The sequence below is a fragment of the Lampetra fluviatilis genome, chromosome 20 (assembly GCF_964198595.1).
Source record: "Lampetra fluviatilis chromosome 20, kcLamFluv1.1, whole genome shotgun sequence".
Taxonomy (NCBI): domain Eukaryota; kingdom Metazoa; phylum Chordata; class Hyperoartia; order Petromyzontiformes; family Petromyzontidae; genus Lampetra; species Lampetra fluviatilis.
Window position 1 is genome coordinate 7,641,814 of NC_136294.1, and position 17,805 is coordinate 7,659,618.

Below are 17,805 nucleotides of genomic sequence, written 5' to 3' on the forward strand. Positions count from 1 at the left end.
TGGAAATAAGCCGACGTTTTAACATGTATCAATAAAAATGCTAATCACAAAACAAGATGTTTTGACATCTGACATTTCTTTGAGCGAGTGCAAATGAACAAAAGTATTTGAATTAAAGACTACAGGGCCAAACAAACAACTTTGATATTCCGCCTCAGAGCAAATTGAAATGACATTTAATGTTTGCACCATATGTAACTTAGGCATTTAAAATTGGACTGAACATGCATGCAATGCTGGATTGTAATAAACAGCAGCACTACTTAATAGCATTGACCTCAAGGGCAAATCTGAAAGCTGTAGCAGATGTTTTTAAATGCATTTTTCCAAAAGATAATCTATATACGTGCCGTCAATATTTACTTCCAAATGCCATCAAGCGGATTATATTATACTGTGCTTATGTTTTCTGGTTTATGGTTCCACCTGATAAAACCATGCCGAAGCGGACTGAAGAATAAACATCGATTTTTATTTTTTTAGAGGATAATATATATCCTACCTCACTCGTCACTTTTAATGTTGAAATATGAATGACTCATCACGTCTAACATTTATATATGACTCCTATCGCAAAGATTCTCGAGGGTTGGATTTTGACATCCTGTCCCAGAATGCAACTTAAAAATTGTGTTGCCTCCGAAACGTCGTGATTTTTATTTTATTTTATTTTTATTTTACTTTTATTAATTTTAATTTTTTACCTACGTGACTTTACCGAAAAAACCTAAGAATATGAATCCTTGCAGTCACGAAAGCTTCAAATCTAGAACTTACAAATGTATTATAAATGTAGAGGCAAATGATGCATGTTATTTAACACGTACACAGAAGAAACTGGTAAACGTGAAAGGCTGAACTACTGTTGGATAAGTGAAATAGTTTGAGAACCGCCGACGCAGAGTAAGCAGTTATAAAAAATACATACACTGCATGCGTAAATTACATTCATTAATCTACAAAACTGCTCATCAGTTTGTCCAGAAAACTCTGAGACCGCTCTACCAACTCCAATGAACAACATGTCATTTGGAAGCTTATGAAGTGCAGTTCATGTGAATAAGATCGATTTTTATATATTTACGTTTTTACCTGATAATTCGGCGTATCAACCTCAATGCTGGATATCAGATTGACCAACTAGAATAGCATGACAGAGAAAATCATTCAAAGATAAATGTGCAGATAGCCCTGCATGCCAGCATGCTCATGGCAATGCTGGCAAAAAGGCCTCCATTATAGGGAACTCAAGAGACCAACACATCCGATTAGCACAACTGGCTACATACGGTGTGAAAGAAGTTCAACATACATACATACATACGAGGGGGTAATTTGCTTCATCTACCATGCTGGTGAAACATTGGAAAAAGTAGGAATACCCATACTCAATCCCACCACATGCAACGTGCCAATCACCGAACTGCGATATACCCATTTATACTGCTGGGTGGACAGAGGAGAAGAGGTTGAAACACATTCCTGCCGAGGGAGCTGGTAAGAACGTTGGGTTGCTCGGTCAATGGCCAGGGCCAACGGGAGCGTGGTGTATTCCGCAAATATGGCCGACTGTGAGGGCGGGCACAAGCCGGCGTGAGTAGGTTAAACGTTGAGTTTTATAAGGGCACCACGGGGTGACCAGCCCCTCCCCACCCAGCCCCACCCCTCCCACCCCCCACCCAGCCCCACCCAGCCCCACCCCTCCCACACCCCACCCAGCCCCACCCCTCCCACCCCCCACCTAGCCCTACCTTCCCCACCCAGCCTTACCCTCCCCACCCAGCCCTACCCAGCCCTACCCTCCCTACCCAGCCCCTCCCCACCCCACCCAGCCACTCCCCACCCTCCCCTCCCTCCACACCCAGCCCCTCACTGCACGACGGACGGACAAAATAATCCCGTGGGTTGGTGTAACCATGAGGTTCCTAACAGTAAAAACATGCGCATGGTTTCAACTGCGGCACGAGAAGGTCCAATCAAACAGGGAATCTCTCAATTCCAAGTCTAACCAGGTGCTAAATATAACACCGCAGCATCTATAATTATTGATATGGTCTTCAAAAAAATGTCACACTCATAACCTGGTAAAAAAATATACAGATCCTTTACATTGTTTTAATTTAATGTCTTTAAGATGCCGGGAATAAAAAGAATAAGGCACACGTGACAACGTTCATAAAGATCGAGTCAAGAAACTACGATGAAAGAGACAACTCCGATTGGAAATTTCTCAACTTATACATTCATGGCAAGTTTGATTCAAATTAGTTATTGTTCTTATATTTTAATGGAAACACAGCTGAGTAGTTGTTGAAGCAACTGGTCCCACAACAAATCTCAAGCCTGCCAAAAGAGCACCATAAATATCCAAGCATGAAGACCTTAGGCTAACAAATTTACGAGGTTGAATCAGGACACATGGTTGAGCTCACAGTCCTCCCTCGTTCAGCCCCACCCAATTTTACCTGGTCACACCCACTCAATTACTATCCCTGCCCAGTGGCCTCACCCATTCTATTGGCCACCCTACCGATCATCGGCCCCACCAACTACTCTGCTAGTCCTACCCACAACTCAGGTAGGCCCACCCTTTACACATACCGTGAATTGAGCACGAGGCCATCAAATCTTAAACTGAGAAAGAAAATCAAGATTTTCACAAAAGCTTCCAGGCAATGGGAGAGCCTTCCTTAAAGCAAGTCTGGTCAGCCACATCAATACATCTGGTCGCCTCATGAAGGCCCTGTGACTTTTGTGATGCCAAGGTCACAAGATGTTAACTCCCTCGCCTGGTATGCAGGTCGAGAGTTTGATCCTGACCCCGATGCCTGTATATTTTGAGTTCTCATGTTCTTCTGTGGTCATGTTTTTTTTCTCCGGGTCTTCTTGTTTTTAGAGTATTTGGCTGCTAAAATTCCTACGTAATAAGCCACTTCGTTGGGCTATAATTTATAGCCAGGTCTCTTCTAAAAAAGCGCTATGTAGCTCAGTGGGCCTTACCTGGTAAAATCAAACATGGTTATAGTCATTAGTTTAGTTTACCTGTGCACAGTAGACCATCTTTGTAGTAGAGGGCATAGACACGCGCACTGTGTCCCAGAAGCGAGGAGGTTTCAAAGGCCTGCTGCTTTCGCAGTTGACGCAGCCGCCGGTTGGCCTGGATGTAGGCGCACTTCCAGTGGCGGCCATCCTGCGTGCTGCACTCATCCGGAACTCGCCAGCCCAGCTCACGACATGCAGATAGCCACACTTCGCTACAGCCGTTCACCACCTGTAAGAGATATGGTGGCATGACTTAAAGATAGTGACTGGAGTTTTGTTGCCAGAGAAAAGGGGAAAAACTTATTCTTATATTTTGGTACTGGCAAAGGAGGTTCCATGATGTAGATGTTCCCCCCGAGCTCTCATTACTCTGATCGTGCATTGTCTTTGAGTTTTACGCCTTTTGGCATCCTCTGGTCTAACACCGTTTGAGACGAGGCTCAAAAGAAAGCTGTCTCTGGTGTGGACCAATCAGTTTCAAGGACAATGCATAAATTATCAGAGTATGTGTTTTGTTTGCATTCTGACCACAAGTATTGTGGTTAATGCAGACATGATGCCTTGTAAGAAGGTTTCAGTTTTGTTGCCAGAAAAAGGGGGAAAAACCTATTCTTATAGTGACTGGAGTGTCACACACTGGGTCATAAGTGTGATGCGTCTGATGGCTGAGAATAACAAACTTTATGAGCACAACAAAAATGGATAAACATGTCACCTTTTTTTAGCACCATGATTATTAACCAATATACAAAATATAAATAACTTTTACAACCTGCACGGCGTGAAGAGGCCCTCATGAGGTAGTGGACTGATAAAACAGGCTCTACATTTACATATACTGTATATATGCAATATTCTTTGGAGCACATATGTCCAACGGGGATGTAATGAATTAGACTTAATTTGTTACACTCACAATGCCTTTGTGCATTAAAGAGGTGTTTTGTTACAATACTTAAGTGTAGATTATTGGTTCACGAAAAACATGCAGCCAATGTGATTCTCTATACACAAAACTGATTTGTAAATCAAATCCTGTCCTGGAATCATTAAAATAAATATAATAAACTAAGTTTTATACAGCGCCTTTCAAATTAGTATACTCAAATATGATCAAGGAGACAGTGAATTGTTACATCACTAGGGATTAATAAATCCCTTTCCTTTTTATTACTTTACCTTTTTATTACTTTACTTTCTACCATGTCCTCGTAAAAAGTTGACTTTTCGATGTCCATTGTTTCGAAAACTACAGGGTGCTATCTACAGGGACATGCCAGCTCAGAGATATTCAAAAACTATGTTCCATAAAAAAAAATCTGGCATATCTATCGCAATGATAAACGTTTCCAAAAACAATACTGATTGTTAGCATATTTTACATGCTCATTCTTTTTTTTATAATCATCCATTTGATTCAAATGTAACAATTATATTTTTTCCAAAGTCACTACACCATCCTACACCTGAAGGGCATGCAAATAATATTAAACACTGCTTGTTCATGTAATGAATGGCAAAAGAATAACAAGATTTGCAATATAATTTTATAGCAGTACATTTTTGGTGGAGCAATATAGCTCCTAGGAGTATCACATCATCAGTTTTTCTTCAAATTCCGTTGTGATGACATGTGTACATCATCAAAACAGAACCAGAAGAAAAAATAAAATAAAATAACTTTATCAGTACTGAGGTTCCCGCAATGCCATGTAGGCCATGTAGCACAGTTTAGCGCCAGCTATCATAGTGCGGTCGTGTCACTACAGTTCTCTGCAGTGAGTACAACGTCTTTAAAAACAATGGAGCTATGCCTCTCGAAATAAATTTAACGCTGAACCACTTGTGCATTCCGAAATTCAGCGATGAATGGGACGGACCCTGCAGCTTGCAGTCTTCTCGGAATGGTAAAGGGTTAAGGGCCAAAGTATGGTGTGAATCGTGCACCAGTGTGGATATGGATATATACTCTTAGTTTTTTCGGCCAAGTCACGTAAAAAATGAAATTAAAATTAATTTTAATTTCATTTTTTATTTACGTGACTTTACCGAAAAAGCTAAGAGCATGAATCCTTGCAGTCACGAAAGCTTCAAATCTAGAAAAAGATATGGATATATGACAGCATGCAACACAGAGCTCAGCGAGAACGACGGAAAAAGCGGGGATGGCCACCCCAGCATAAACGCCCCTACAGAGGGCCTTACGCAGCGACCTTATTCCACGAGCGGCACACTAGGCAGCACGTGAGCAGGCTCCTGGGGTCCAGCCATTTGAGCAGGTGAAAGCTGAGCTCCAGCGGCAGCAGGCGCAGGAAGTCACGCTTCAGCAGTGACTCGAGCTGCGTCGACAGGTGCCGCAGTTGCGTGGGGCCGCTGCTGGCAATGAGGACGTCCAGAACAGCGTTGCGCTGCCCGTCCGACAGCGACACGAAGCCCCGCGACACCTGCTGCAGCCACGACTCAAACTCGCACCCCTCCATAACACGGCCCACATCACTGTAAGATACACACACCATGTGGCAGTCACAATGTATTTCCCGGCTCTCACGACGAAATATAAGTCAGCCGTGTGGGTACCTCCAAATAAGTACGTTTGGCTACGCACGGGTGCGAAAAAAGTTAAACATACATATGTAGTGGTGATACGCGCTGGGTGTATATGTCGTGTGCCAGCGCGTATGTACGGGTGTGTGTGTGGTGACGCGCGCTGACGGGGAGGAGCAGGCGTCAGTGCGCGGGTGGGGGTAGTGCTGCTGATTGGCTGTGTGCCGGTGACGCGCGCAGAGGGAGTGATCGGGTAGCAGCGCGGTGTGATTGGTCGGGGAGTGGAAACACGCGCTGAGCGGAACCGGATCGTAGGGATAGCGCGTGGGGATTGGGTAACTGAGGAGCGGTGCCGACGTGGAGGTCCGCATCCGCTCCGTCTCCCGGGAAGAAGGGGTATATAAGGTGATGCACAGAGGAGCAGGGGCAGAAGTGGAACCATCTAAGAATGAAGACGAAGGTGCAGAGATAGAGCCCGGAGAGGAGAGTAATGGAGAGTAGAGGAGAGTAAGGTATAAGTGTGTAGCCAGCGAGAGAGAACGGTCTACACGAGCTGAGTAATGTATAGTGTGTAGCCAGCGAGAGAGAACGGTCTACACGAGCTGAGTAATGTATAGTGTGTAGCCAGCGAGAGAGAACGGTCTACACGAGCTGAGTAATGTATAGCGTGTAGCCAGCGAGAGAGAACGGTCTACACGAGCTGAGTAATGTATAGTGTGTAGCCAGCGAGAGAGAACGGTCTACACGAGCTGAGTAATGTATAGTGTGTAGCCAGCGAGAGAGAACGGTCTACACGAGCCGAGTATGCATACGGTGTAGCCAGCGAGAGAGGAAGGTCTACACGAGCCGAGTATGCATACGGTGTAGCCAGAGAGAGAGATGCAAAGTCTACACGAGGCGAGTGGAGAGTGTAGCAGAGGCGCAGAGTCTACACGAGGCGAGAGAGGAGTGTAGCCGAGGCGCGGAGTCTACACGAGGCACAGAGAGCCGGCAGCACAGAATCCAGAGTCAAGAGAAGCGCATTGTGAAGAAGAGAGGCCACGCGTTGTATTGTTACAAGTCAAGATTTAATAAAAGAAGTGTGTTCCCGTCAAGGAGTTTCCTGCCGTCATTTTCCAATACTTCATCTGGCGTCAGAAGTGAAACGGGCTTCCAAGTATGGAGACGAGGAAGACCCGTAGGACCCACGGGATTGACCGCGAGGAAGACCTGGACGACTCGGGGCCGCTGGTGGCGGGGGGTGAGGAAGAGGACTTGCCCACGCTGCAGGGTCCGTCGACGGCGCCGGCCGAGCGACCGGGGACAGACGCCGGGCTTCGTGAGGCGCACTCCCGACTGGCGGAGCTGCTGCTCGCCGCCGCGTCCATCTTGGCGGAGATCAGCTCGTCGGGAGGAGCGGGGACGGTGGGGGACATTTTACAAGGTCGCCCCGCAGATTCCCGCCAAAACGAATGGGGGATTCCCGCCATTGCGCCTGGGCCTACTTTTGGCGGGAACGGCGAGCGCCACGTGGTGGTGGGTTCCCAAGCGCGCGCATCGACGTCATCAGCGCGCGAGGGGGTCCGCCATCTTACGTCTGCTGCTGGAGCCGCCATCTTAGACACCGACGGACAGGCGGAGAGGAACCACGAGGCGGATGACTTCATTTTTCAGCAGCGCCTGCCCACGTTGTCAGCCTTCAAGGCGGAAGGCGGAGACTGGGGCCAATTTCAGCGAAGGTTTTTGGCGCATCAAGAGATGTCAGCGTGGTCCGATGCTACGGCGCTGCGGGCATTGCCCGCCATGCTGGACGACGATGCGCTCGCGGCCTTCAGGGCTGCACGGAAGTCGGACCGCTCCACGCTGAAGGATGCGCTGGGTTTGTTGGCCAGGGTCTACGGGCCTCCCTCTACGTGCCGCCATCAGTTCTACGCAAGACGGAAAGCGGCCACGGAGACCGCGCTGGCCTATCGCACGGCGTTGCTGGCTCTTGCTGATGCTGCGTTCCCTCGGATGGACGAGGAGGGCCAAGACGCGATGGTTTTGGAGCAGCTGCTCAAGTTGGCGCAGGACCTGGGGGTCCCTATCAACACAGCTGACGAGATTGATATTTCTTCTTTGAGAGTCGCCACGAGTATTCAAGCGCACGAGGCCCTACAACGGAAGCAAGGCGTTGGTTGCAACGCTGCTGTCGTCGCAGCCCCGGGTTTGGTGGTCGCCGAACCCCAGGTCGTCAGCCCACGAGAGGAGGCGTTCGCCACGGGACGACCAAGGGACTGGAGGCCGGGGGCCCGGTCGCCTCTGCGATCGGGCCGAAAGTCGGAGCAACCAAGATCTACTCCGACCCTCGTCACGTGCTATAACTGCGGCCTCCGGGGCCACGTGGCGTCCGGGTGCCGCGCTCCGCGGCAGCGCGCCATGGGAGCTCGGCTGGACGACGACCGAGAGCCCAAGTCATCTCTACAATCCCCGGCAAGTCGCGGCACCTCACACGCTCGGCCTGTTTATTCGGCACACATGGGACGCCGCGTTGCGGCGGAGGAGGGCCGGTTAAGGTTCGGGGATTCGGTTCGGCGAGGGGGGTTCGGCCGGGACCAGGGAGACATTGAATGGGCGGAATTGGGGCATAGAATTGTGGCTGCTTCGGCGGGTTCGTCCGTTGTTACGGGATCCATTGATGGGGTTGAGATTAGGGTGTTAGTGGACACGGGGGCATCGGCAACTATTATATCGGACCTCATTTATAATATTCTTCCGGTCCAATGTCGTCCGCTGCTTCCAGTGGATGTGCCATTTTACGCCGCTAATGGGGGATCGTTGGGCATTATCGGTCAGGTTAGGGCGTCCATTTGCATTGGAGATATCAAATTGTCGGGACCCGTTTTCGTTTCGTCTTCTTTGGCAGTTCCGTGTCTTTTGGGCACTGACTTTTTGGCTAAAATGCCCATTAAAATTCTTATCGATCAACGATGCATTGAACTGCCATCGGGTCGCCGGATTTCATTTTTGACGGGCCCTACTGACATTCGGACGGCGTGCGCTACGATACAAGCGGTGGCGACGCAGACAGTGCAAGTGCCCCCGGGTTCACAGATGTTGATTCCCCTCCGGTTGCGGAAACCATGGGTGAGGGAGGCTTCGGGACAGAGTATGCTTTTGGGTCCTTCTAACAAGGCTGTCGGGGGTCTTGATTTATCGGTGGCTCACACTTTGGTGCGGGCTGACAGGGATCCGTTTGTGATGGTTTTGAACGCGGGGTCGCGACCAGCTGTCATTCCGCAGGGCACCGTGCTGGCTCACGCGGCGCAGGTCCCTGGGGATGATGGGTTGGTTGCGCAGGTGGGCTCGAGCCCCGCGCGGAACGTTGAGCCAAGGGAAGACCTTGAGTGGGTCCATTCGTTATGTGCCGCCTCGGACGATTTGTCGGCGGCGCAGTTGGGTGCGCTGCGCGAGTTGCTCATTGAATTCTCTGATGTATTCAGTAAACATAAGTATGACATTGGGTGCACGGATTTGTTGCACCATCACATTGAAACGGGCGATGCGGCGCCGGTCAGGCTAAATCCCTTCCGACTGAGTCCCGTGGAGAAGGAACATGTTCAGTCGGCTGTTAACGATATGCTAGAAGCCGATATTATTTCGCCCTCCTCTAGCCCGTGGGGAGCGCCTATTGTGCTGGTTAAGAAGCAGGACGGGTCCCTGCGATTCTGCGTTGATTTCCGTCGCCTGAATAAGATCTCTGTGGCTGACGCGTATCCGCTCCCCAGGATGGATGAGTCCCTCGATGCATTGTCTGGTGCGCGATATTTTTCGACTCTTGATTTGTTATCGGGGTTTTGGCAGTTGCCGCTCGACGAAGAGTCGAAACCTAAGACAGCATTTCGGACTCCAGGGGGGCTGTTCCAGTTTAACCGGTTACCCATGGGACTTCACTCCTCTCCAGCGACGTTTCAGCGACTTATGGAGCTGGTTTTGTCGGGCTTGCAGTGGGATACATGCTTGATTTATATGGACGATGTCATTGTTTTCAGTAAAACGTTTGAGGAACACCTCCGGCGATTGAGAGGGGTGTTCTTGCGAATGCGATCGGCTAAGTTGAAATTTAAACCGGCCAAATGTCACCTCCTTCGTAGGTCCGTTAGATACTTGGGTCACATTGTCGATTCTTCGGGGATCTCCACCGATCCCGCGAAGACGGATTGTGTCGGTTCGTGGCCGACACCTACGTCCGTTTCCGACGTGCGTAGTTTCATCGGGTTTGCTTCTTATTATCGGCGGTTCGTTGAGCACTTCGCCACTATTGCAAAACCCTTGCACGCTCTAACGGCGAAGGGAGTGAAGTTCAAATGGGGACCGGAGGAGGAGGCCGCGTTTCGCTCCCTCCGGGACGCCTTGGTGGGTGCCCCACCCTTGTGTTATCCCGATTTTGCCAGTCCCTTTTTGCTGGACACGGATGCTAGCAACACGGGCATTGGGGGGGTGCTATCCCAAGTCGTTGGGGGTGTCGAAAGAGTTGTCGCCTACGGTAGTAGGGTGTTGTCTCCGGCGGAGCAGCGCTACTGTGTCACCCGTCGCGAGCTGCTTGCCATTGTTTTTTTTGTGCAGCAGTTTAGGCCATATCTTTATGGTCGTCACTTTACAGTCCGAACGGACCACGCGGCGCTACAGTATTCATTGAGGGTCGCCCAGCCCTCGGGCCAGTTGTCGCGTTGGTTGGAAGTCCTCCAGGACTATCAGTTTACGACTACGTACCGTAAGGGGTTGCGACACACGAATGCCGATTGCTTGTCGCGGTTGTTGCCTTGTGATGAATGCGCGTGTTTGTCGGGATCGGCGCGCTGTAAACCGACGCTTGTGGGGGAGATGGGGGCACTGGCTGCGACAGCGGGCGCACCGATCGGGGATGATTCCACTGCCTCTCAGGGTCGGGACTCGCTGCTCTCGCTGTCGCTCAGCGAATGGGGCCGCCTCCAGATGGCGGACAGCTCGCTGCTAGCATTGCGCCGCAAGGTTGGGGGTCCCGAGGGGGACCAGGAGCGTACCGGCTCCTATGTACTTGAGCGGGGCGTGTTATTGAAATGGGACAGTTTGTCCCGGCGGAACGCACTCGTGGTGCCTTCCGCTGTGAGGGGGAGGGTTGTCTTGGCGGCACACGAACGCCTCTTGCACTTGGGAGTTAACAAGACGCTTGCCCTGCTTCAGCGTGACTATTACTGGCCGGGAATGGGAAGTGATGTGGTGCATATTCTGAAGGGGTGCGTTGAGTGCGCCAGGCGTAAACCACCGGCCGTGGCAGCTAATCCACCGCTGCAATCTATTCAGGTCTCGCGTACCAACGAGCTCGTTGCACTCGATATTTTGGGGCCCTTCCCAGTCACGCCGAGAGGGAATAAATATTTGTTAGTGGGGGTCGAATACTTTACCCGATGGCCTATGGCGTGGCCTCTCGCTAACCAGTCGGCAGCGGCTGTGACGGATGCCTTCGTCCAGGGCTATGTCCTGGACAAGGGGGCTCCCGAACGCCTGCTGACCGACCAAGGTAAAAAATTTTCGAGTAAATTGTTGCAAGAGGTGTGCGATCTGTTGGGTACCAAGAAGGTGCGTACCTCCCCGTACCACCCGCAGACTGACGGGATGGTGGAGAGACTCCACAAAACCTTGACTTCCATGCTGTGCCAGCAGGTGTGCGAGGCACATGTAGATTGGGACCTGCAGGTCCCGGGAGTCCTTGCCGCGTATAGAATGGCCCCCCATGCAGCTACGGGGTTTTCCCCATTCTATTTGATGTACGGTCGGGAAGCTGACCCGCCAATAGAAACGCAACTTGGCCTGTCCGCTCCACGAACTAATTCTAATTTGGCAGAACATATTAAGTTTAATATTCACAAGCTGACAGAGGCGAGGGAGGCCGCGCGGCTTAATTCGCGGGCTCGCCAAATTGCTAATGAACGGTTGCGGGCACGGAAGGTGTCCATGCACGAATGGAAACCAGGTGACAGGGCCTGGCTGCATTGCCCTCAGGCACCCTTGGCTACGTCGCCTAAATTGTTGAGACCGTGGAGGGGACCCGTGGAGGTCGTGCGCGTTGCACGGCCCCAGTGCGTTCAGATAAAGTGGGGAAAGCGCCGGTGGTACGTTCACCCCTCCCGACTGAAACCGTTCTCGCCTCCATATGGCCTCCCCTTGTGTCGTGATGGCCGGGCGGGTGACGTGACCGGCGACCCAGAGGGGGAAATGTCTCTGCCTGATCCACACGTGTTTTCGCCTGATCTGCTCCCAGGTGTCTCGGAACTGACAGCTGCCGATCACCGGCGGCCGGATCTCCGCGGCGGGGCCGGCCCTTTCAGGCCCGTTCCGCGCCGTCTGGAGCAGCCGGAACCGCCGGACGGTCGTCAGTGTCCCGCCCCATACGATGGACCAGCCAGACGGACTCGCGCCAGGTCGTGTTACTTTGCATGACCTGCCTCGTGAGGAGTCGGGGCAGTTGGAGCGCCTCGTCACTGCGTGTAGTCGCAGGGACGTGGGGCGCGTTCGTTTCGAATTTGCTCGTATCGTGTTATTGTTGACTTTTCGGGTTCATTGTCAATCTGTACATAGTTATTCTTGTTGTTGTTGTTGTTGTGTTATGTTACGGGGCACACTCGGGGGGTTACGGGGTTTTTTTTGTTGGTTGTCGTTTTATCGTCGCGGTTGGTTGTTGTTAGCAGCCGGGCCGGCTGCGAGCTATGTGGGAGGGGGTGATGTAGTGGTGATACGCGCTGGGTGTATATGTCGTGTGCCAGCGCGTATGTACGGGTGTGTGTGTGGTGACGCGCGCTGACGGGGAGGAGCAGGCGTCAGTGCGCGGGTGGGGGTAGTGCTGCTGATTGGCTGTGTGCCGGTGACGCGCGCAGAGGGAGTGATCGGGTAGCAGCGCGGTGTGATTGGTCGGGGAGTGGAAACACGCGCTGAGCGGAACCGGATCGTAGGGATAGCGCGTGGGGATTGGGTAACTGAGGAGCGGTGCCGACGTGGAGGTCCGCATCCGCTCCGTCTCCCGGGAAGAAGGGGTATATAAGGTGATGCACAGAGGAGCAGGGGCAGAAGTGGAACCATCTAAGAATGAAGACGAAGGTGCAGAGATAGAGCCCGGAGAGGAGAGTAATGGAGAGTAGAGGAGAGTAAGGTATAAGTGTGTAGCCAGCGAGAGAGAACGGTCTACACGAGCTGAGTAATGTATAGTGTGTAGCCAGCGAGAGAGAACGGTCTACACGAGCTGAGTAATGTATAGTGTGTAGCCAGCGAGAGAGAACGGTCTACACGAGCTGAGTAATGTATAGCGTGTAGCCAGCGAGAGAGAACGGTCTACACGAGCTGAGTAATGTATAGTGTGTAGCCAGCGAGAGAGAACGGTCTACACGAGCTGAGTAATGTATAGTGTGTAGCCAGCGAGAGAGAACGGTCTACACGAGCCGAGTATGCATACGGTGTAGCCAGCGAGAGAGGAAGGTCTACACGAGCCGAGTATGCATACGGTGTAGCCAGAGAGAGAGATGCAAAGTCTACACGAGGCGAGTGGAGAGTGTAGCAGAGGCGCAGAGTCTACACGAGGCGAGAGAGGAGTGTAGCCGAGGCGCGGAGTCTACACGAGGCACAGAGAGCCGGCAGCACAGAATCCAGAGTCAAGAGAAGCGCATTGTGAAGAAGAGAGGCCACGCGTTGTATTGTTACAAGTCAAGATTTAATAAAAGAAGTGTGTTCCCGTCAAGGAGTTTCCTGCCGTCATTTTCCAATACTTCACATACGTCAAATGTCAAACTTTCTTAACCGGTGTAATGATTAGATGTAGGTTTCCACGTTTTTGCTGTATAGCTAACCTACATGTTTCCTGATTGTACCGCATATTGTTCTTCAGTACGTGATACATTTAGTATGAGGCTTTTGGGGATAAATCATTAATGACAAAGATTTGTTCAGTAAAATTCACACCACTGAACAAAACCTCGTATATTTAAACAGGTGATAACCCCGTGAGATTATATGCTTTGGGATGGCTTGAAATGTAGAAGTTAAAACATAACTTGGGTTTTAATCAGTCAATATTTATCTTTCTGTCGTTGATAGAATGTAAATAAATGTAGCCGCATCATCAGTCGTGATCTATCCACTCCTAGATGAAATGCCTCCCCAAGCCATTACTACCTTGGAATGCAAGAATCCATCTAGCTCCTCCACTTGAGCTGATCTCATTCCTCCATCTCTGTGGTGGATGTGCTCTCGGACATGTTCTCTCCTTTGGCTGCCACTGTCATTAAAGCTCAGCCACCAGCCATGATCCTTTCTATGACCAAGCTCACTTTCATAAAGTCAATGTGTCTCTAATGTGTGTGTTCCCTGATACATGTGTTCTTCTTTGTGTCTCAGTATAATTCGAAGCAGGCTCCTCTCCACGCTTAATTACGCACTTTTACAAATTGTAAAATTTTCTGCCAGATTGCTTGCATCCGATCCATGTCACACATGTTCATACACACCGACCGAAATGTTTCATATTTAGGCACATTGGTATGTACTCCAACCAGCTCTCATCCGTCTATTTATTTAATGTTTTACAAATCTCAGTCCATCTGCGATACCTGACATTGGTAAGCATACTTTGATCTGTTTAACAGTTGTGTTCCTCCAATAAACATCTTCAATAGTGTTGTGAACTTGCTCATTTATCTTGTGCCCAAATTCACGGGCCTTCCGATGTCAATTCTCAAGTCGATGTGAAACACTTTGATAAAAGTTGTTTCTTATACCGACTCCCGCTTCTCATATGTAGTATTACTTTCTTCATGTGGTGTTCCATCCTTGTCAATTGTTTTAATTTCGAAATATGTTTTTACTTAAGCCTCAGTTTTGCAGCAGCTTGGATGGCGGATGGCTACACAAATTAACATTGGTTGAAATTCCCTTTCATACATACTCTACAAAACCCAGGCACAAAATAAAAAAAATATTTACTTTTCCAGAATGTGATTTCGTTGGCTACTAATTGTCCCATTGTTCCCAATTATGTTCATCTTACCTATAATAGGCATTATTTGTCTGTCTGTCTCTACGTGTCTGTGTCTGTCTGTGTATGAAACTTGCGAAGGATTTGGCTCGCAAACCGTGGGTTTTAAAAAAATTTAAAGTAGCCAGGTACCATGCCATAAATACGGTGGTGAGCCAGCGATATTCCGTTTTCCCATCCGTCAACTTTAAAGTAGTTAAATTAACAATTTAATGATATTTATTATTTCTTTCCTTACGCCGCTCTGCGAGCGCCAAAGCACGCATTTGCACATGCGAGACAAAGCTGACCGGGGGTTGCCTCTAGCAACCCCAATGTGTGCACTTACTACTATAGGGTCGGTAGATACTAATATTATAGCACATATTATACTATTATCGTAGAGCGGGCGGGGGAATGGTGGGGGGGGTGTGGGTAGCGGCCAGCCTGCCAAGGTGCCACCTCGGCCGGCTAGGCAATCTAGGCGAGGCCGGGGGCTCTGCAGGGACTAGGCCTCACGACGACACTGTCAAGTTATCAGTTTGTGCTATAGAGTCGATATATACTGCTATAGAGTCAGCAGGTACCACCACAGTCGGTATGCACTGCAGTAGTCATAGCAGGATACCACCACAGTCAGTATGCACTGCCGTAGTGAAAGCAGGTACCACCACAGTCGGTATGCACTGCTGTCATAGCAGGTACCACCACAGTCAGTATGCACTGCTGTAGTGATAGCAGGTTCCACCACAGTCGGTATGCACTGCTGTAGTGATAGCAGGTACCACCACAGTCGGTATGCACTGCTGTAGTGATAGCAGGTACCACCACAGTCGGTATGCACTGCTGTAGTGAAAGTAGATACTAAAACAGTCAGTATATACCACTACGGTCAGTAAATACTGCTAGTCAGTAGATACTACTATGGTCAGTAGCTATTGCTATAAGTCAGTAGATACTACTATAGTCAGTAGATATTGCTGTAGAGTTATTAAATATGAGTTAGTGGATCCTATAGTCAGCAGATACTACTATAGAGTTAGTAGTTACTACTATAGAGTCGGTAGATACTGTAGGGCCAGTAGATACTACAACGGTCAGTAGGTACTACTACAGTCAGTAGAAAGTACTGTAGGGCCAGTAGATACTACTGTCAGTAGTTACTACAGTCAGTAAATGCTAATAGTCAGTAGCTACTACTGGCTCAGTAAATACTACTGTACAGTCAGTAGATACAACTACAGAGTAAATAGATACTACTTACTCTGTAGTTGTATGCAGAGTGTGTAGGTATATATACCTACGCAGGGGTAAAAATATTTTGAGGGGGGGGGGGGTCGACAATTTTCGGAAACCTTTTACATCAAACTATTTACTCCCCACTTTCTATTACTTTTTGGGCTTCTCCAAGCCTCTTATGATTTTGTTGGTGGAGAAATGGACAAACGGCCTACCGGGCTGTAACAATAGCTAAGTATCTGTGTATGTAATAATCTTTGGTTCGTTCGGTAAAGTCACGTAGGATTCCTGCAGTCACGAAAGCTTCAAATCAAGATTGTAGATGTAATAAAGTTTTGAAATATATTTTTCTCCCGGGCAACGCCGGGTACTTCCCGCTAGTAAATCATCAGGGGCTAACGGGTCTGTAATCCTCGTCATCAGTTCTTGTGTCAACCTTTTGAATTGAAGGGTGACTGATAATAATGCATAACTATTTGCTAAATAAGTGTCAGGCGATGGGTCATTTAAATCAATCACGGATGATAGTGACAGACCATTCACACAGCAGTGGCTATATAATACTGTACTGTACAACTTATACAGTTTCATTCGTATGGTGGGGTTAACGAATAGTAATACTATTAAACTTAAAATTGCTTCGAATTACACGAGTGTTAAATTACCTCTAGTTATTATCAGCCTAGATCCCATTCACAAGGAAGAGCCGTTAAAGTGCACAAATGAGCGCGGTTCTGCCCAAGGAAACTCAATTGCATGACCTTATCATGGGTTCAATACAATTAAAAGCGGTGGGAAACGTTTTAAATCATCGTTAACGGAGCACTTCACGACGGAAAGGCCGCAACAACCTGATCCTCACCACGGGGACCTCGTCAGAATAAGTCCTGCTCGATCCACTGCTACGTGAAGGCCAAGGTTGAGAAGCGAGATCGTTGTACATAGCGGGGTCGTGAATAGATGCCCACAGATCTACGTAGTTGTGGCAATGTAACGCGTGGCCCGCTGATAGTCAACAATGCATTCAATTCGTACAGCGTGAAGGTGCAGAGGCTTGCTGCTGGTGGTGGTGGTAGTGGTGGTGCTGGTGGTGGTAGTGGTAGTAGTGGTGGTGGTGGTAGTAGTGGTGGTGGTAGTGGTGGTGCTGGTGGTGCTTGTAGTGGTGGTGCTGGTGGTGGTAGTGCTGGTGGTGGTAGTGCTGGTGGTGGTAGTGGTGGCGCTGGTGGTGGTGCTGGCGGTGATGGTAGTGGTGGTGCTGGCGGTGATGGTAGTGGTGGTGCTGGTAGTGGTGGTGCTGGTAGTGGTGGTGCTGGTAGTGCTGGTGCTGGTGGTGCTAGTGGTGGTGGTAGTGGTAGTGGTGGGGGTGCTAGTGCTGGTGCTAGTGCTGGTGCTGGTAGTGGTGGTGGTAGTGCTGCTAGTGGTGGTGCTAGTGCTGGTAGTGGTGATAGTGGTGGTGCCAAGTGAAGCACGAGTCAACTAGGCCGCGGCGACACGGCGACGATGACGAAGGACGATGGGGGGTGGGGGGTGAGAGCGGAGAAAGCGCGCGACCATTCGTTCGCGCGCTTCCCACCACCCCCCCAGCTGAGGCGGCGCGGCTGAGGGTTGCCCCCCCTACACCACCACCCTCCCTACACCACCACCCCTCCTACACCACCCCTACTACACCAACACACACAACCCGGGCAGGCGGGCGGGCAAGCGCCGCCGTCTCACGAGGGGCGAGCTCGAGCGGGCGGCAGAAAGAGCGGCAAGAGCGAGCGAGTGAGCGTCTGGACAGGGCGCTGGTGGTGGCGCTGGTGGTGGATGCGGTGGTGATGGTGGTGGTGGACAATTGGCGGCGGGCTCGCCGCAGTTTGAGCGGCTCCCACGCGCGGCGCGTCGCTTACCTCTCTGCCTCGGCACCCACGCGCCCCCCGGAAGCGCGCGCGCGCACGCCGCGAGAGGGAGGAGCCAGTGGTGGTCTAAGGGAGGCGGGGCAG

The 17,805-nt window shown here is 50.1% G+C and overlaps 1 protein-coding gene across 1 annotated transcript in view; it reads right to left on the reverse strand.

Moving 5' to 3' along the window:
* The window catches only part of FBXW2 (F-box and WD repeat domain containing 2), a 130,576-nt gene extending 112,771 nt beyond the window's left edge, over nt 1-17,805 (reverse strand). The window contains exons 1-3 of the mRNA XM_078865527.1: nt 17,713-17,805; nt 5,256-5,538; nt 3,043-3,271 (exon numbers count right to left, since the gene is read on the reverse strand). Coding sequence (XP_078721653.1) covers nt 3,043-3,271; nt 5,256-5,522 — 496 coding nt within the window. The 5' untranslated portion in view covers nt 5,523-5,538; nt 17,713-17,805. The remainder of the gene's footprint in view (nt 1-3,042; nt 3,272-5,255; nt 5,539-17,712) is intronic.